Genomic DNA, 21,580 nt, shown 5'->3' with positions numbered 1-21,580 from the left:
ATTATATCAAATGATATGATTTTATATATATATATAATTTTATTTGTGATTTTATATAATAATATTATTTTGTTTATAATTTTAATTTTATATAATGTATAAAAAACTCATTTTTAATGTACACTCAACCATCCAAGTTCAGGTTGACAGCTGGAAAAAGAACTATATACTTATTTTTAACGAATTTCATACAAAATGTCATTTGGTTATAAACAGACTCCTTGGGGCACCTGGATGGCTCATTTGTTAAACATCTGATGTTGGCTCAGGTCATTATCTCACAGTTCATAAGCTTGAGCTCTGTACTGGGCTCTCCACTCAGCACAGAGTTTACTTCAAATCCTCTGTTGCCCTTCTCTCTCTGCCCCTCTCCCACTCACGCTTTTTGTTTCTCTCTCAAAAATAAACAAACGTTAAAAATTAATTAATTAATTAAAATAAACGGACTCCTCACAATACACTTCAGAGATGATGGATTCCTGACATCACATTATTTACCAGAAAGTGGAACTTAGTCTATTTCTCCCAATTATTTTCTGGGATCTGTTCTTTGGCTCATATATTGGAAGGTGAAGCTTCATACACACTTGTTAAAGCAGGTAGGAAACACATACACATTTTTTACTTTTTGCATTGAATTCATGAGTCAAAATGCCACTTTTCTAACATACTGTTCATCCACAGTACAGTCTTTTGGAAATGTACAATAATTGTAGAGTTTTCTTTCTCTTCCTCTGAGTTTTATTTAATAATCTCACTGTTTCCATGTTAAATTTCTTTTTTTTTTAATTTTTTTTAATGTTTATTCATTTGTGAGAGACAGAGAGAGACAGAGCACGAGGTGGGGAGGGGCAGAGAGAGAGGGAGACACAGAATCTGAAAGTAGGCTCCAGGCTCCATGCTGTCAGCACGGAACCTGATGTGGGGCTCAAACCCATGAACCGTGAGATCATGACCTGAGCCGAAGTTGGTCACTTAACCGACTGAGCCACCCAGGCGTCCCTCATGTTAAATTTCTGAATAATAAATGTATCTGATTATACACACAGCACCAATAGCTTTTGGAAACACAGAGCAAGGGCACAGATTTCTAATGCACGTGTGGGGGGAAGACACAGAGAGTGCTGACCTGACCAGAGGTGAAGGCCATCAAATCCGTAGGAAAAGAGATCATCTCCAACTCCATTTCCACCCCATTCCTCTCCGCCTCCGGGGTAGGGAGAGTACCCTTCGGTGGATGCCCAGCCCACCCGCAGGTGAGTGGCTTCAGCAGTGACGAATGGCTCCGTGTGGTCCACCATCAGCTCATAGTACCACTTCTTATACTGGGCGGACCCTTCACTGACGCCCAGAAAAATATTGGGCCTCATGCTTTAAAAGGGAGGAACAACACATGAGAAACTCTGGACAAACCTTTCTCCAAGATGCGATATATTAAATACACGTTTTCCCTCAGTACTGCAAAATTACTAAGTCACTGATATGGTAGGCAGTGACAGCTTTATAGTTAACAGTCAGTGACTGGTGTTTGCTTTTTGGATTACTTGGCAATATCACCCAGGGTCTAAGATTATTTCTTCTGAACTGCTCTTCTTCATATTTTATAACATTGATCATGTTCAAGGTGGGACACTCAGTATAACCGGCCCTTAGGATCCATGGTGTTATTAATCCAGGACATGTAGATGTTTTCCATAACTAAGCTGAGTGTCAGACAGGGTACGAGGCTGAAGCAAGTTATGTTGTTGGCAAAGGAACCAGAGTTATAATCAGCATTGTTGTTCTCTATGCCTCGCTGAGGGCAGAGGAATTTCTAGGTAGTTGTATTTAATTCTGCTTCATTAGGGACTCAGACCCTATGTGAACGCAAAGGATTAGTGACGATCTCAGGAAATACCACTCGGTAACAGCAAGTGTATTATACAGAGAGCCATTCAGGAAGTTCTTAAACCAATCCTGTTAAAAAACACAATACAGAAATATACACCAAACCCTACATTTTTGTTTAAAACAGGGTAAGGTGGGGGATAGTTCCTGGATAGCTGCTAGATACAGTATATGAAAATTATTACTATCACACATACTATTTTCTTAATCATAAGCTGTTTTATTATATTATTATTATTATTAATTATTATTATACTATGTTATATAAGGAGGACAGCATGGTTTGGTGTTTAAGAGCTCAGTCTCTGGAGTTAGACTTGAGCTCCATTTCCAGTCCAACATTTCAATCTATGAAATACACATGATGGTACCTCACTGGACCAGCTGAACCTAGTACAAACATGGTGCGGAATACATATAAAGTCTATAGAACAGTGGCTCACACAGAGTAGTTAGGGGATGTATGATAACCTTGGAGGGAATATCTAACCAAAAACGTCATTTTATTTTTATATGGTATTTATTATATTTTGAACGTTCTGATTCAACTTTTTTTTTATTATACACAGCAGCCACTTCAACGTTGGCATTGAAGTGGAGTGCTTGTGCTTATATTCTAAGAAAGCACAAACATAATTATAAACAACTCTATCCCCGTGTAATGGCCAGCCCGCTCCTGAGGATGTCAGTGATAACCTAGCTACACACGAGAGTGAACGAAAGCTTACACTTTTGGGATAAATGCATATTCTGCTTGATTCACCTATTATTATTATTATTATTATTATTATTATTATGCCATCTGACTAGTAGAAAAAACTTCACTATTCACTAGGGGAATACGTAAAATATCCTAATAAAACAGAAGGACCGTGTGCGGTCATAGCTACAGAGCCAGAACACAAACTGCTCTGCTATGATGCCTATTTGGTGACGCTGCCCCTGTGAATCTACCTGCTGACGTGGTTTACAAGACGCGTCTGCAGGAGGAGGTCTCTTCCCGGCAGAAGATTGTCGCAGATGAGATGCTGGTTGGAACGGACTGCGACTCCATGGCAGACACACAGAGAACACAGGACGTCCAGAACCTGAAAAGAGCAATCATTTCCAGCTGACTGATTCCCTTCTCAGATTCAAGTCTCCCAGCGTGAATTTTCATGAACACAAACACATTCCCTCTGACCCAGCCACGTGAACATGACAATCATGAGTCCGCTCGCAAGTGAACTTTAAAGTTTCTCTTACATAACAACTGAGAATTGCTTAGTGCCCCATTGGTGCTAAAAAGTAAGCACTCAACAATATTATCTGATTACAGTTAAGAAATGAAAAATACTCATCAATCACTTGATACATCTTTTATAAGTTAACTTATTTAAAAAATATATTTAACAGTATGCCAGAGTTCATTCATGGCAGTAAAATGCTTCCCTTACCTTGTGGTTTCTTCCATGCTTGTCTAAAAGGGAGATTATAGATTTGATATGTCCTTCTTTAATAATATTTAGAGCTTCTGGACTTTCTACTAACACACAGTGTAAAACTTCAAGTATACCTAAAGACAAAATAAAAAAAGACAATATGATTAAAGAGTCTACAATGATCAGTGCCTTGCCTTTCCTCTATGTGTTCATTCTGCAAAATGTAATTATTATATGCTCAATGTGTTTGTCACAGGGCACTGTGATAGGAGACAGGTGATGTTTGTGACAGGGGACTGATCACTAAAGATGATGAAGTCCTAGTTTAATGAGGAAAAGCCACTTTTTAGCAGAATAAGCAGGTAACTCTGCCTGGGGAGGTACAAAAGAAAGCATCCATTAGTTGAGCCTCAGAGGACACATTCGTGACCATTTTCCAGACAGGAAGGTTAGGGTGGTATAAGGCTGAGTGAAGACTTGAATGGAGGGCATCCCTGGGATGCCTGGAGTACAGAGCAAGTAGAGGACAGTACAAGTAGACGGTAGGTTAGGACCAGCTAATGAAGTTTCTCAGCATTAAGAGTGTAACCCTACAACAGTGCACCCTACCCCACAGAGATGATGACATTCTCCCAGAGGTAAATGGCAGAAAATGTTTCTTAGTTTGCAAAACAAGAGAAATATGTAACAGACTACAAAAATACAGAGAAATATACAACATACAAAACCTGATTAAGAATGGCGGTATTTCAAAGTATTAACCATCAGAGAAGATAAAATGGAATATACCCTTTCTTAGCTTAAAACTTAAGACAGAGAATAGAAATTAATTTTCATTATTGGAATGTATAGTGTGAATTTGGAAAGCTAAATGTGTACATACGTATTCATTGTTCCTGAGCAAGCTTGCTTTGTCACTAATGAGAGTGCAGGCCACCTGTAGCAATTAGATAGAACACTGAGAAAATGTGATCTCTGAGACCTACAAGGTATTGCGAAGGGTCCAAAGGAAATCTACAGAAAGGTTTATACATCTCCAGCGGAGTTCACTTTCTTGGAAAAGGAAAGTGGTCAGGTTTACAAATGGAAGAATATGGAAGTAATGGTAGAATGTGGCTGTCACCATTTATACTTGATCCAAACCCTAATCCATTATTGGACAAGGGCTGGTAATGCTGATTTCTTCACTAATGACTTAATTTGTTGAGGTCTGAATGCACATTCAGTAAAAAAAAAAAAAAAAAAAATCTAAAAGATGAGTTCATTTTTGGTGTAGTTCGAAATCAACTTCTGTGTTCCAACAATCCATGCCAGTTAAAAATCCAAGAGAAGAGAAAATAACACAAGCTAATGGGTAGTTAAAGAAGATGTTTCTGTAAGGGTACTTGAACTGAATGCCTCTGCTACTAAATATGGAGCAATAAAACTCATTCATTCTGGGCTAAAATAAACTAAAAGCATTTTTTTTAGTAGAGTGGTCATATTTTAGCCTGTCTTTATTTGCTCCTTGTTACCTACTACTGCATAACCCTGACAACTGCCTGTATTTGCAGATGAATATTGTTCTATGGGGGCACCTGGGTGACTCAGTCGGGTAAGCATCCAACTTCAGCTCAGGTCATGATCTTGTGGTCTGAGGGTTCAAGCCCCATGTCAGGCTCTGTGCTAACAGCTCAGAGCCTAGAGTCTGCTTTGATTTTCTATGTCTCCATTTCTCTGCCCCTCCCCTGTTCATGCTCTGTGTCTCTCTATCAAAACTAAATAAGCATTAAAAATTTTTTAAAAAAAGGAAGAAAATTGTACTGTGTCTCCACACTCATTTGTTCACATTTCCTCGATGGTTGCTTTTGCATTACAGAGGCAGAGCCGAGACTGCAACACCAGAGCCCTACAGTCCATAGAGCATAAAATATTTACTGGCAAGTAGAAGACCAAGAAAAATAAATTCTCTTTGCAAGTAAATATGCATGAAAACCAACAGCATACAAAACCTTGAATGTATGAGAAAAGAGTTAAGACCAGAGTTTGAAAATGAACAGCACATAACACAAAATGCAAGAATGACCATAAGAAAATAAATCTGCTTCTTCCCATATTCAGTGGACTTCAATAGAAGGCTTACAGAGTTTGGGGCAAAACCTTAAATAAAACATGTTTCTTCAATGCTGCTACATCAGATCCAACAAATAATCTACTTAGTGGAAAAGGACTGATTGCCTCAAAGTCTGACAGTGAAAAATCGGAGGAAACTACTATTATTCTCATCTGTTGGAATAAACAGAAAATATTTTGTGAAATAAAGATAAAAATTTTTGTTCTTCTGTGGTAAGAAATTCCTAAAAGAAAACAAACTGGAAATACTAAAAGATTCATTTTCAAAACAATAAAGACTAGCTAGACTAACTCTATTATGTGTACATGTAAATTATGCCAATATATGTCTGGAAAAAAGAGACAGAAGAACAAGGATTAACAAATATTATAATGGCAACACTTTACTAAACTTTACTTGATGATTACATTCTAAATGCACTGAATAAGACCCAGAAATAGGAACAGTGCATAGCACTTATTGCCAGATTCTCAAGGAAAAAATTTAAAGCTTCGGAAATCATGACAGTATTATGACAATGGAAGAATTATGAATATACAATAAATTGTCAAATATACACATATGCAAATTAATTAAAAAAGCAACCTGATTTTATAAGTTTTAATAAGTTTACAGAAATTATTTTAGTGAAAATTGTAATATGCAAAATACATAATTCAAGAGCAGACATACAATGGGATATGCATTATGACTGCAACTATGTAAAATATATTATGTATAAAATACATTTTTTAACAAAACACCAGGGGTTAGTACACCAGGATGCTGGTGCTCTGGTGCTAGATTAGTATACTTTTCTTCCCATTTTTCATGAATTTAAGGAAATGAGTACACACAATTTCTTTTTAATATTTCTTTTTTTTTAAATTTTTTTTAATGTTTTTATTTATTTCTAGGAGAGAGAGAGAGACAGCGTGAGCAGGGGAGGGTCAGAGAGAGAGGGAGACACAGACTGAAACAGGCTCCAGGCTCTGAGCTGGCAGTCAGCACAGAGCCCTACGCGGGGCTCGAACCCACGAACTGCGAGATCATGACCTAAGCTAAAGTCGGACGCTCAACTGACTAAGTCACCCAGGCGCCCCTCTTTTTAATATTTCTAATGTTTATTTTTGAGAGAGACAGAGCATGAGCAGGGGAGGGGCAGAGAGAGAGGGAGACACAGAATCTGAAGCAAGCTCCTGGCTCTGAGCTGTCAGGACAGAGCCCGACGTGGGGCTTGAACTCATGGACTGTGATACCATGACTTGAGTTGAGTCAGATGCTTAACCAACTGAGCCACCCAGGGGTCCCAACTTTTACAGTAATTTAGGAAGGACCACAGTACAATAGGAAGCAATGTCTATTTATATTTTATTTCTGTCACTAAATCTCACACTTAATCAATTCATGCAATCTTCAGTTTACCTGATGTTAAAATAAGGAGTAACATTCCTTACCTTTCCTCTATATACTATAAACCATAATAACTTTTAATATATGGAATGACTGTACATAAACCTAATCTTATACTTCACCAAAATCATGTGAATATGTTTTCATTTCATAAACTTATTTTGATTTTTTTCACATTTAGTAATTTTTGAGAGACATAGAAAAACAGAGCATTAGCAGGGGAGGGACAGAGAGAGAGGGAGACGCAGAATCCGAAGCACACTCCAGGGTCCGGACTGTCAGTGCAGAGCCTGGCACGGGGCTTGAACTCAAAAACAGTGAGATCATGACCTGAGCTGAAGTCAGACGCTTAACTGACTAAGCTACCCAGGTGTCCCTCATCTTATAAATTTAGAATAAGCATAAACAAACCTACCCTTTCCCACACACAGAATACACAAATGATAAGAGATTATGTAAGGGCTCAGAAGTACACAGCAGTAAACCAGAGTTATTCTCAAGGTATGGTCATATACTATGTAGGATATGGCTTAGTAAGGGGTAACAGGAACTCAGGTTAACTATTCCAAGTTGACTTCAAGCACCACTTCCTAATCATCTCCTGGACATTTCATCCAGAATGGTCTCCAAGTACCTCCAACTCAACTCTTCCAAAACTGAACATTTAATAGCTTTTTTAGTGTATATACATGTAACTGCTTCTCTGGCCCACAGTCCATTCCAAAAGCCAAGTCTAGGGGCACCTGGGTGGCTTAGTCAGTTAAGCGTCTGACTTTCGCTTAGGTCATGATCTCGCGGTTCATGGGTTCGAGCCCCGCGTCGGGCTCTGTGCTGACTGCCGGCTCAGAGCCTGGAGCCTGTTTCAGTCTGTGACTCCCTCTCTCTCTGACCCTCCCCTGCTCACGCTGTGTCTCTCTCTCTCCTAGAAATAAATAAAAATATTTTAAAACAAAAAACAATAAAACAAAAAAACAAAAGCCAAGTCTAGGTCCAAGCTAAAAGTCTCTGGTCATTTCTGAATTTCTGCTTTCCTGGACCATCCAGGGTCAAAGTCCATTCCCCTGTATGTCAGCTCCTTTCCTACATGTCCCAACCCTCCTTTACCACTTCAAACTCCCACCATCTCCTCCTACAAAGGATGGTTAATGTATACTTCTACTGCAAAGTACATACTATAAATATGCTTCGGTGCTCATATATTTACAATACATTTATACATTATAAACCTTTATTAAGCACCTACCAGGCACTGTTGTAGGCAGTAAGATCATTGGCAATCAAGGCCTGTCTGGCCCGGGGGGAGCTTATCATCTCTGTCCCACCTTCCATGTTTTCATACGTTATTCTCAGACTAAAATATATACCCCTCTTCTGGGGCTACCAAATGGGAATCATCTTGCAAAGTCAGAAAGTCACCTCATTCAGTGGGATTTTACCAACACCCTAGAATGTATTCTTCTTTGTAGGATCGATCACATTGCATTAAAATTATTTATGCTCATTTCAATCTCCCATTGGACAACGAGCTCTTGAGAGCAGAGACGTGTTGAAATCTGCCTCCCTGTCACCCATCATGCTCTGACCCAGGGAGTCCCACCTCATGTTTGCTGAGTGAATAAGTGAATGAATATAAATGGACTACAAGTCCACACCTTCAGTTTAAACTAGATAAGCCTATGATTTGTTTATTCAATCATAACAAGATTCATTATTGTGAAGAATATATAGAATAGCTACTTTGGCATATTTTATATCTGCAGACTTTTTTTTTTTATGTTTTTTATTTATTTCTAGGAGAGAGAGAGAGAGACAGCATGAGCAGGGGAGGGTCAGAGAGAGAGGGAGTCACAGACTCTGAAACACGCTCCAGGCTCTGAGCTGGCAGTCAGCACAGAGCCCGACGCGGGGCTCGAACCCACGAACCGCGAGATCATGACCTAAGCAAAAGTCAGGATGCCTAACCGACTAAGCCACCCAGGTGCCCCTGCAGACTTTAATATTAATGTATATATATATTTTTTTAAGGTAAGGAAGACAGATGATAGAACACAGATGGAAAATTTATATTTCCTACTTCCAGGATTTTCTTCCTTGCATTTTAACTTCAGTAAGGAAATATTTTACTTATTGAATGACAAGAATTTTCGTGGGCTTTAGTCTATTCCTGTGGGAGGTCATACACAAAATTCAAAACTGATGGTGTAAGCCCTAAATGTAATATACATGAAATAAGTAACTATTTGCCTTAAAACTTTTGTAGCTGTAACTTTTGTTTATAGGGCTCATAAGAAAGAAACATCTCTGAGGGTGCAACAAAATGTCTGGAAATAACCTAAAGGGACTGGAAGCATCCAAGTGTTATAATGGGTCATGCTCCAGGGTGGTCCAAGGTTGAACAAAACCTGTTGAGGGTCTGTATGGAAACAAATCACGGAAGAGAAGTGCTATATTTGGTCTGACGTCACACACCAGGAAGAACTGAGCCTAGGGATTTTGCCCCATACTGAATAGACACAAGCTCATGGTGAGGCTTGCATGCTGGAGCGAAGTAGGTATAGAACCAGACTGGTAGCCATTCAGGCACGTGGGCTAGTGTGGGACAAGGAAGACCAATGAAGACTGGAAGACCATTTCGACATCCTTTCTCTGGAAAGTGTTTTCTCAACTACAGTTACAAGTGTTTTAAAAATCAAAATTAAAATAATCACAGAACACCGAGGTGTACGTGGGTTTAACACGTGGGTGTTATTCAGCTTGGGAAAGGACTTCACTTTTACATCCCTGCTCTAAGCACAGGTAAGGATCCTGGACAACTTCCTGACAGAGCACATGGCCTCACCTGACAATTTCAAGACAGAAGCCTCTTAGTCTAAGAAGAGAGCAAAGAGAAGGCTTCAATCCAGGTGTTAATCAGTATGAATTAGATGATCCCACAATGACATAAACACTGGGGACACAGTGCAGGTAACACACACACAACTGTAATATCCATTTGTAGGGTCAGCAATAGTCACGATTAGAGAAACCACAAATTCCACATTATTCAAATCACAGGTTGCTTTTCTACCTTTTCCCTATGTAGGAGTTAAAATTCTTTGTAAAATTTTGGTCAGACCTTATTAGTAATATCCCCAGGGCTCACTGAAGGCAAGTGGAAATAAGGAAAGTTGTATTTTCTGTCTTGGATAATTAAATATAAACAAAGTGACTTAAGTAAAAAGACTTGGGGGAAAGGTGCTGGGAAATAACATGACAACACAGAACATGAAACACGCAGGCCAGAGTTGTCTACAGCAGTTACAGGAGACTGTTCCCAGACGCAGTAATGAGATATGTCACGGAGTGCTATCCTTTGATAAGGGGGACTAACGCACTGGATATTTACTAGGATTAATGAGGAACTATAATAGTAAGAGGTACTACTATTATCCTGTTGTATTACATAGTGGTTATTTACAATGATGGACTCCAGCCAATATGCCACAGTTGAGTCTTGGCAGATTTTAGTCAAGTTACTTAACCTCTCTGTGCTCCAAGAGTCCCCATTTTTTTTTTTTTAATGTTCTAATGTGTTTTTTTTTTTTCAATTTTTTTTGAGAGAGAGAGAGAAACAGAGTGCAAGCAGAAGAGGGACAGAGAGAGAGGGAGACACAGAATCCTAAGAATTAGAATAATGGTACTCACCCTGGGGCAGGGAGGTGGAGGGCTGTTTTGAGGAGTAACACATGTAAAGCTTTTAGGTAAAAGCCCGGAACTGAACAATGCTATGTAAGCATCTGCCATTATTTTACGGTTGTAATAAAATAAGTGAGAAATGAAATGAAATGTAGAAAAAGGATCACTAGGGAAACATTAAAAACAGGCTTCTTTTGAAACAGACATTAAAAATTTTAAATCAGGAAAAGGTATGGAAATACTGAAGAGTCAACACTGATCAGAAAGATTATTGATCAGGGAAGATTATTGATCAGCATGAACAAATAAAATCGATGCTAGATTTTAAAATAAGTTAGTAAATCCAGGACAAATGAGACCAGTCTGTTGGACATTAAGGGAAAGACACAGAGACACAACTAGGGCAAGAAACAGAACGGCAAGACAGATCTGCATTCTGGGGACAACAGGATCATTGAGCCAAAAATACCATGAAAGATACACCAAGTAGACTTACTGTCTAATCAATGCTTAAAAAGTCAGAAAGCACTCCTTTGACAGGAACCCCTCCTCTGGGTATTAAGATTATGCAAAAGAAAAACACATGCACATGAAGTGGGCAGCAGTTAGAGAAGGCAGAAGAAAAGTCCAGCTAGCTTCATGTTGACAGAAGGTCAGATGAGTTTGGGAGGGATTTTTGCAACACACCATAGGTGAGGCCAGGAGAGAAAGTATCTGGGTTACTTACAAGCTCATTAACAAATGCCTGTGCATTTGAGGGGGTCCTGTAAAGGCATGTATCTGTTGTATTGTTCCATTCATTTAATTTTTTTTTAAGGTTTATTCTTTAGAGACAGAGAGAGACAGTGCACAGGCAGGGGAGGGGTAGATAGAGGGGCGGGGGAGACAGAATCAGAAGCAGGCTCCAGGCTCTAAACTGTCAGCACAGAGCCCAAAGTGGAGCTTGAACTCACGAACCATGAGATCATGACCTGAGCCACAGCTGGAAGCCTAACTGACTGAGCCACCCCGGCAGCATCCCTTGTTCCACTCATTTAAATGTAACTGCCAATGAGTGATAAATCGTGTATTGTAACCAAGTTGTCCTTGTCTGGTGTTTGGGCATGAATGTGGAACTAGAAGTGGCAGAAACTTCTAGTTTGAGACAGAGGAGAGCTTAGTTTGCTCTCCCTAACCAGTGTTGGGCCCACGTCAAACAAACAGCAGGAGATGAATAACCAATCAACACGCAGTATAATTACAACACATCTTTCTTAATGTTAGCAGTGAATTCTGCATGGCACAAATTGAAGAGAAGAAATAAGAGAGAGAGAGAGAGAAAGAAATAAAAATAATCTGTGGTTTAAAATGAGTATAAACTTGGGGTGCCTGGAGTTCAGGCCCCATATCAGGCTCTGTGATGACAGCTCAGAGCCAAGTGCCTGCTTCAGATTCTGTGTCTCCTTCTCTCTCTCTGCCCGTCTCCACTCATGCTCTGTCTCTCTCTTTCTCAAAAATAATAAACATTAAAAAAATCTGAAAATACGTAGAGGCTTGGAAATAACAATCATAAGAGATGGGGCTTCAAGCCAAAATGAGAAAATACATAATGTTCTACACTTCAGTGTTCATAATGGTTTTGAAGCTTCAAAAGAAAATAAGCTCATTAAATCTTGAGCTAACAGGAAGCTGAGAAGGGAGAGAAAAGGGGGCATGGATTAAAATATAACACAATTTGACAAACTTAGAAAATTAATAGAAGTGGAAGTTAGTGAAGATAAAGGAATATCATATTGTTATTCATATACAGAAGGGCAGAACTTCAGGAATGCATTAGCAAAATAAATAGACAAAAAAAGACAGACTCAGGGTATGGTATTAGAAGACAAGATGAATGGGAGTCAAAAGTTTTCTGGGGCATATTATCTAAAATAAATAACACATAAAATAAGTAACATAATTATAATGTACTATTCAGCCTTAATTAGGCTCCTGATGTTTTGCTGCTTTCAATTTAGGGAGCAATATTTTCTTTTCTTAAATAGTTTATTGTCAAGTTGGTTTCCATATAACACCCAGTGCTCATCCCAATAAGTGCCCTCCCTAGAGAGCAATATTTTATAAAAGACAAACTACAGGAGTTAAGGAGGGTTAAAAAAAGAAAAGAAAATGTCAATTAAAGGCAGTTCATGATACCACCGTTAAATAATAATGTTAGAAATGTGACTTAATGCAAATATCCATTTGTATAAATTGCTCTCAAAACCCACAGAGTGCTGAGTTCCATACAAGAAATTACAAATAATTCTAAGATATTCTTATCTTGCTAGTTATTCTTGAGTGTTTGCCCCCATTTATCTGTTAAATTATCATAAAATGAGCTTTTCACCATGTGAGGTCCTGGATATGAGTAAAATGGGGAGCAAAATTTGACATAATTCCTGCTCTTCTGAACTTCACAAACCACACAATTTCAGTCCTGGCTCCATTACTTTCCTTTGACCTTGAAGAGTTTATAACTCTTAGCTTCAAAGTCTTCATTTGTAAAATGGAAATTATAATGGACCTGACCTTACAGAGTACCATGGGAATCCAGTGAGGTCATACAAATGACATCCCATCACAGTGCCCTAAACTCACTAGCCCAACTCCTTTTTTTTTTTTTAATTTATTTATTTTAAGAAAGAGAAAGAGCACAGGGAGGGGAAGGGAAGAGAGAGAAAGGGAGAGAATCCCAAGCAGGGTCCACACTGACGTGGGGCTCAAAGCCACAAACTGTGAGATCATGACCTAAGCCAAAATTAACAGTCAGATGCTTAACCAAGTGAGCCACCCAGATACCCCTTAGCGTTCAGCTCAGGTCATGATCTTAATGGTTCATGAATATGAGCCCTGCCTCAGGCTCTGTGCTGACAGTATAAAGCCTGCTTGGGATTCATTCTCTCTCTCTCTCAAAATAAAAAAAATAGATTAATTAAAAAAAATTTCCTCGGCCATACAATGTGCTCATTAAAGTGTTCAAGAAACAACAAACGTGTACCTCTCTGTGAAATATTAGTGCCTATAAAAAATGCTGGCAGATGCAATTAATTGCTTGAAAGCCTTTTAAATAAAATTCTTAAAGATACATACATCTGAGTATTTTTAAAATAAATCCTCCAGGGCAAGAGAAACACAGATTAATGAGCTCTTCAAAAAGATATCTCAAAGCAGCAAATATTTATTGAGAACTATTATTTTGGGCAGAAATGTAAAATGATCATAGCATCTGCCTGAGCTTTCTATGAAATTTAAAAAGACAGTCTCTTCAAGAAATGGTGCTGAAAAATTGGATATTCACATGTAAAAGAATGAAACTAGACCTCTATCCTACAGCACTCACAAAAATTAACTCAAAATGAATTAAAGACTTAACTATAAGACCTGAAACCAGGAAATCCTTAGAAAAAAAATTCCTTGACACAGGAATTGGTAATGATCTTTCAGATATGACACCTAAAGCATAAGCAATAACAACAACAAAACTATCAAGTACAACGAAATCAAACTAAAAAGCTTCTGCACATCAAAAGAAACCATTAATAAAGTAAAAAAAAGACAACTTACAAAATGGGGAAAAACTGCAAACCATGTATCCAATAAAGGATAAATATCCAAATTATACAAAGAACTCATTAGGGGGAAAAAAAACATTAAAACGGGCAAAAGACTCAAAGAGATAATCTTCCCAAAGAAGATGTATGAATGGCCAACAGATACATTAGAAGATGCTCAACATCACTAGTCATCAGGGAGAAGTAAAAAACAAAATAAAATTAAAAAAAAAAACCCTCAATGAGATTTTACCTTGTACCTGTTAGAATGACCATCATCAAAAAGACAAAACGTATTAAATGCTGGGGTAGATGTGATGAAAATGGAACACTCATGCACTGTTGGTGGGGTTGTAAACTGGTACAGCCATTATGGAAAACAGGATGAAGGATCCTCAAAAAATTAAAAATGGAACCACTATCTGATCCAGTAATTCTACTTCTAAGAATATATCCAAAGAAAATGAAAACACTAACTCAAAAAGATATCAGCACCCTCACATTCATAACAGTGTTGTTTACAGTCATTAAGACATAGAAAAAACTTGAGTGTCCACTGACAGATGAGGGGATAAAGAAGATTATGCTGAGTGATGTAAGTCAGATAGAGAAAAACAACTACTGTCTGATCTTACTCATCTGTGGAATAAAAAAAACAAAAACCCCAAAATCAAAAACCAAAAAAAAATGCCAACAACAACAAACCCAAAAACCTCGCAGAAAAAGAGACGAGATGTGTGGTTTCCAGAGGCAAGGAGTGGCAGTAAAGGATCGCATAAAGATCAGGACACACTAGCGATGTGACATACAACAAGATGAGGATAAGCCAACGCTGCTGTGTGATACATAGGGAAGAGAGTAAGAGGGTAAGTTCTAAGAGTTTTTGTCACAAGGGAAGCTCTTTTGGTTTGGTTGCTTTTACTTTTTTTAAAAAAAATTGTATATATATACGATAATGGATGCAAACTAAATCTGTTGGAGAAATAATTTCACAATTACATAAGCCAAAGCACGACACTGGATAAAAGTTACACGGTGAGTGTGTCAAGTGTATCTCTATACAACTGGTTAGGGTTAGGTCTCCTACTGTATGAAGACAACCCAGGGTTTGGGGCACCTGGGTGGCTCAGTTGGTTAAGCGTCCAACTTCGGCTCAGGTCATGATCTCGAGGTCTGGGAGTTTGAGCACTGCAGTGGGCTCTGTGCTGACAACTCTGAGCCTGGAACCTGCTTCAGATTCTGTATTTCCCTCTCATTCTGCCCCTCCCCCACTCACACTCTGTCTCTCTCTCTCTTTCAAAACTGAATAAATATTTAAAAAGAAGAAGAAAAAGATGATGACGACAACAACCCAGGGGCATCATTACCAAGAAGCACTAAATAAAGAAATAAATAAAGGTGCATAGAAGAACCTATTTCTGGTACTTGGCAACTGTGGAAGAAGGGGAAGAGAAAAGTTATATAATGCACTGCTTAACAAAACTCAAAAAGTTCATTTATTTATTTACTTTTAAAATTTTTTTTAAGTAATCTCTATACCAAATGGGGGGCTTAAATTCACAAAGAGCCACATGCTCCACCGACTAAGCCAGCCAGGAGCCCCAAAACACACCAATTTTTGACAGGGTATTATCTGCAGAGTGGTATGCAGTCCTGCGATGACACAGTGTGCACCGAGCAGAGCCTGCCTAAAGATGCATTTGAAGATGGATATAATTTTAGGAAACTGAGCAACTTGCTTCAGTCCTGAATAGATCAGAAAATACTCCCTGAAGACATGAGCATACTTTGTCATGTAGTGAAGAATTACAGTTTTTAGTGTTTGCTTGTTTGTTTATTTTTAATGTTTATTTATTTTTGAGAGACATAAGACAGAGCATGAGAAGGTGAAGGGCAGAGATAGAGAGAGACACAGAATCCATAACAGGTTCCAGGCTCTGAGCTGTCAGCACAGAGTCCCACGCGGGGCTCAAACTCACAAACCATGAGATCATGACCGGAGCTGAAGTAGGACCAATTGAGCCATCAAGGCGTCCCAATGTTTATTTATTTTTGAGAGAGGGGAGGAGGGAGGGACAAAGAGGGAGAGAGAGAATGCAAGTGGGGGTGGTGGCAGAGAGAGAGGGGGACAGAGGATCTACAGCAAGCTTTGTGCTTGACAGCAGTGAGCCCAATGTGGGTTCAAACTCATGAACTGTAAGATCATGACCTGAGCCGAAGCCAGACATTCATGCAACTGAAACCCAGGTGTCCCAAGAGTTGCAGTTAAAATTTTTCATGTCTAAACCTGCATTATGTAGTATAGTTCAAGAGAACAAATGAGAGAGAGGGGAGACATAGTGCCGTGATGGCCAAGAGGGGCTGGCTGGGTTAGAATACGTCCAGAAGTCACTCCCAGCTCAGATGTTCTAGGAATCTAGGTGAGTAGAGCTTACCTGTTTACACACAGGAGATATTCTCCTTCATAACCTTGGAAGAACACAACAGGGCACACTCTGTCCTTTGCTTCCCTGCACCTGAGCAGCATATGACCATGAAGGGACAGAGGGAGCATTAAGTTCAGAGCCAGAAGGCAAGGTTTGAGTTCTGCCTTGGCTGCTTCCACACTATATGAACTTGAAAAAATACCTACACTGTGCCTCATTTCCCCACCTGTGATATGGGGATACTAAGGTTATCCACCTTGTAGAGTTATTGTGAGGATTAAGAGACTTAACATATTTATTATTCTTTTTTTTAAGAAAGACAGAATTCAAGCAGGGGAGAGGCATAGAGGGAGAGGGAGGGAGTGAGGGAGGAAAAGAGGGAAAGAGGAGAGAGAGAGAGAGAGAGAGAGAGAGAGAGAGAATCTCAAGCAGGCCCCATGCTCAGCATAGAGCCCAACATGGGGCTTGATCCCACAACCTTGAAACCCATGATCTGAACTGAAACCAAGAGTTGGACGCAATGGACCAAGCCACCCAGGTGCCCCATGAGTTAACATACTTAATGGGCTCAGAACGCTGTCTAGTAGACATCAAAGCTCATATAAGTGCTTGCTAATATTATGCTTTTCCACCTGAAATTCTTCATATTGAGTCTGAGCTGTCTCAACATAGGGGGAAAAAAAGACCTTCCTCCTATAATCTGCATTATATAGTTTTATCGGGGAGGTTTGTTTTATTAGATCTTCCTCAGACTCTCCTTTGCTCCTCACCTTTAATATCCTTCTGGTCTCAGTCAGGCTGGATGTACAGATACAAGCGACCTCCGGACCAGAACACCTTCTGGAGTCATTGTAGGAGAAGCGGACACTTGGGCTCACATGGGCCCTGACACGCCTCAGCAGACACTTGCCTCAGGTCACACAGCAGTCAGTCTCTCTAGTTTTAGATCTGTTTTTGATCCAAAGATTCCAGCATATGATCTAGCACATCTTTTATCATTTTACTCCTTGTGTATTTCATTCCATTTGCACAAGTTTTTTTGATAAGAAGCTCTTGGCTGAAGGTCTTTGCACAGACTTTTGTACAGAATACAGTTCTGCACTTCCACATTCATGCACACACTTGGCATCAAATTTCTAGCTGTCCTCCCACCCCCAGCACCCTGTGGGGTGTGCTGGAGGCGCACTTTTCATCTGGACTTTTCAACAGTTATCACTAGTTTTATTGCCAAAAATAAAATACCTGTCTAGTTTATTTCTACACTGCAAATGCTTTTTTTTTTTAATGTTTTATTTATTTCTAGGAGAGAGAGAGACAGCGTGAGCAGGGGAGGGTCAGAGAGAGAGAGAGTCACAGACTCTGAAACAGGCTCCAGGCTCTGAGCTGGCAGTCAGCACAGAGCACGACGCGGGGCTCGAACCCACGAACCGCGAGATCATGACCCAAGTGAAAGTCGGATGCTTAACCGACTAAGCCACCCAGGCGCCCCACAAATGCTCTCTTAAGAGAATACAAATAATCTTGTAGTTATTAGCAACTGCTAATTACCATAAAAAGGTGTTAATTCTTATTGTGACATTTATATTCATTTAATGCAATGAACACATCGATAGTGTTGACTAACAGTGCCCTGGGGCAATGCCCATTTTACAGGCAAAACTACAAGGCACAAAAGGGTTTAGGTCATGCAGCTATAAGGACGAAGCTGGACTTGGAACTTTGGAATCCAATCCAGAATCCATCCTTGTAATCAGTCTTTAAAGAGCTCTGCTTCTCCCTAACACAGTATAAGAGTAAGTGAAAAACAAGAGATGATTAAAAAATGAGCTGCCATTCCTGATGAGGTAGTCTTGATGGTCTAGTCTTTTTTTTGGGTTTTTTTTTTTTAACTTAATGTTTATTTATTTTTTGAGACAGAGAGACAGAGCACAGCCAGGGAGAGGCAAAGAGAGAGAAGGAGACACAGAATTAAAGCAGGCTCCAGGCTCCGAGCTGTCAGCATAGAGCCCAACACGTGGCTCAAATTCATGAACCTGAGCCAAAGTTGGATGCTCAATCGACTGAGCCACCCAGGTGCCCCTAAATTTAAAATCAAGTTAGTTAACATACAGTGGTGTCATGGCTTCAGGAGTAGAATCCAATAATTCATCTCTAACAAATGATACCCCAGCGCTCAACCCCAAAAGTGCCCTCCTTAATGCCCATCACCCATTTAACCCATAAAAATATGGAATGTGTCATGAATTTGCATGTCATCCTTGTGCAGGGTCATGCTAATCTCTGTATCTTTCCATTTTAGTATATGTGCTGACAAAGTGAGCACTCAACACTGTTTTTGATGATGAAACCCATTTAAGAGACGAGAGACATGAGACGGACCCAGCTGTCCTCAGCTGAGACATAATTTACCACTGCATCAACTATATGGAGACCTAATGCTACTTCCCTTTCTCCAGTGCAGCTGCCTCCGGCAGGCACGCAGGTGACCGAGCTAGTGTCCATCAAGATTTTATTTCATGTATCACATCAACCCTAGGAGAGGACACCTGTGTTGCATCCTGCCTTGGCACTAAAGATAAAACACTCAGGTAGTGACCAACTTCTTTCTTTTGACTACCGTGCCCAAGTAAATAAAACCCACTTTAAAAGCCTAGGCATCAAAAGGGCTTGATTCAATCAAGAGGCGCATTGGCTTGAGAAAATGAAGCTAAGTTATACATACTGCAAAGAAACTTTAATGAACTCAGTTCCAGATGAAGTCCTTAAGCCATGATAATGTACCCAAGGGAGGTCACAGACACTTAACTTCAAGCATGACTTAAAGTCAGTGACACAGCACAATTATTTCAGCAAAGACAATGCTAAAAGTATTTAATATCCAGCATGGTAGGAGTGAAACCCAATCAGATCAGACACTGGTGTTAAGCACCAGTCTTTGGTAGCAGTGCATAGGAGCTGAAGCTTCAGTTTTGTCCCTGACAGTAAAACATAAGTTTAGTACCCACAGAGAACAAGGAACAATCAAGGTCAAAGGGAGAAATTGCTGGCTGTGATTTTGTTTTTAATAAGACATTTTCCTTGAGTGAGTACATCCAAGATAACAGTTTCTCAGAGACAAGACTCCTCTTCTCTTCCTCCAGTCAACCAGGCAGAGGATGCCATCTAACTGGCTGTGTGTGGAAGAAATAAAATCGGCCAATGCTCCTATGTGCATGCCAACCCCCAGGGACCTAAGGAAGCAGGATGGGAATGTGGATTCCAGGAACTGTCCATAAAACACCCCCAGGGAACAAAAGCTCTCCTGAGTTGGTGGGAGGTTGGAGGTGGGAAGATGCAGCCTGGATAGAGAGCATGTCCACGGGACAGATGGGGGCAAGCTTCACTTGTAAACCCTTCTCCCCACAGCCTTAGGACAACTGCTTGCTCTTTGCTGGCCACTGGGATCAGTATGGAATGTCAGGAGAGCAACAGACCACCCCCCCAAGGGTAGGGACATATCCAAAATAGGTGCCAACTAACTTTGACTTTGGGCTTTCAATCTTTCCTACCTTCCTCACACAAATCCTTAGAAGGCTGGTTAGTTAGAGCCTGGGAGATTATCTCTGTTAAGTCACAGTCCTCTCATGCTCACTTTGGCAGCACATATACTAAAAAAAGTTATACTCCTCTCTGAGGTGGAAAGCCCTGGCTAGCATCCCGTGATGTTGGCAGAAATGGAGTGAGCAGCTCTCTGGCACCTGTGACTCTCAGACTAAGGCTCCCCTTCTCCCCACTCCTTAAACACACGAGGTGACAAGGACTGAGCCTGGCCTTGGCACTCCCCACCATGGGATCTATCTAAGAAGCTGAGGCTCTGAGGACAACACAAGTTCATGGACCATGGAGGCAGAACTGTCAAACAGACCAAAGAATGTAAAGTAATCAAAACAAACAGACCTAAGAATTAAAAACCTATCGTGAACCTGAACTTCCTATTTAGTATCAAAACGCATGGAAGGACTGCAAATCCACTGCACAATCCGGAGAGCCACCACCAGGGAACAAGGCCACCAGTCCCCAGCTATCTGTGAAATTCCGAGTCCAATTCCTTCCAGTCTCCTTCAAACTTTAATGTCAGGTGCCAGAAAGGAGTCATATGGTTGGAAATAAGCAATGGTCGGAAAAGATAATAAAATCAATCAACTCTATGCCATAAAGCACTACAGTGTTCTTTCCAAATGTGAGACAGTTGAAGTTTTTTTTTTTTTAATCTCAAAAGAACCATTTTATAAAAACACAATTTGCCATCTATCCGACACTAGGGGTTTTAGAAAAGCATTCTGAAATGGACAGAGATTCCGGGTAATGCAGCAACTTTCATCACTTGTTTCATTCAGAAAGGAATGTTATGTTTCATTTGGACTTTAAGGGACATTTTTTTCCCCACTTTTCACACTGCTGGTAAAACAGATTTAAAAAAAAAAAAAAGCCCTCCAAATCTAGAGTCTCTATTCTCTGTTCTGTTTTTCTTTCTAGCTATCACTTAATGCTTCACTGAGAAAGGAAGGAGAAAGGCTGTATGTAGACTTTTCTAGTCTCCTTCAAAAAGGAATCATTTTTGACAAGGGACTTAGCTAACTATTTAACTGTAAACACATTATTTCAAACACTGAGTGAATATCTTTGAAAATGTACACAGTGTTTACCTGTCTAAGTGATCGATCAGCATCAAACACAATTTACATATTGTAACGACCCAGATCGCTACTGAAAACATCAGGCATTATAATATGCTCTAGATGAAGCTGCAGGTCGAGATGGATTAGGTTATGAGGGGGTGGTGGGGTGAAACGGGTACTGACCCCAACATCTATCACCAAAGGTTGTCTTTACAGAGTCTGCAATATCATGGTGATTCTGATTTAATGTTTCTCTTAAGGGTCAGGTGCACAGTCTCCTGGCTATAACCATGGCTGGCTTTCTGGACAATGGGAATATCTGAATCAGTCAATGGCTAAAGTTGCCTTCTTCAAAGCCACCTACTAGAAAACTGTCCTTTCCTGATATCATTAAGTGTTGCTTGAACTGATATCATTCTAAAAGGTTAGCTATGAT

The 21,580-nt window shown here is 39.8% G+C and overlaps 1 protein-coding gene and 1 non-coding gene across 2 annotated transcripts in view; both read right to left on the bottom strand.

Moving 5' to 3' along the window:
- The window catches only part of RYR2 (ryanodine receptor 2), a 468,566-nt gene that overhangs the window by 305,440 nt on the left and 141,546 nt on the right, over positions 1-21,580 (bottom strand). The window contains exons 16-18 of the mRNA XM_039254352.1: positions 3,324-3,442; positions 2,842-2,975; positions 1,130-1,371 (exon numbers count right to left, since the gene is read on the bottom strand). Coding sequence (XP_039110283.1) covers positions 1,130-1,371; positions 2,842-2,975; positions 3,324-3,442 — 495 coding nt within the window. The remainder of the gene's footprint in view (positions 1-1,129; positions 1,372-2,841; positions 2,976-3,323; positions 3,443-21,580) is intronic.
- On the bottom strand, positions 18,708-18,809 carry LOC120246721. The gene has a single exon (XR_005532116.1). It is a non-coding gene; the product is annotated as a U6 spliceosomal RNA (small nuclear RNA).

The sequence above is a fragment of the Hyaena hyaena genome, unplaced genomic scaffold, assembly GCF_003009895.1.
Source record: "Hyaena hyaena isolate Hyena2069 unplaced genomic scaffold, ASM300989v1 scaffold_485, whole genome shotgun sequence".
Lineage (NCBI taxonomy): Eukaryota > Metazoa > Chordata > Mammalia > Carnivora > Hyaenidae > Hyaena > Hyaena hyaena.
Note: the sequence above shows the minus strand (reverse complement) of the source record. Positions and strands in the feature narration are given on the sequence as shown.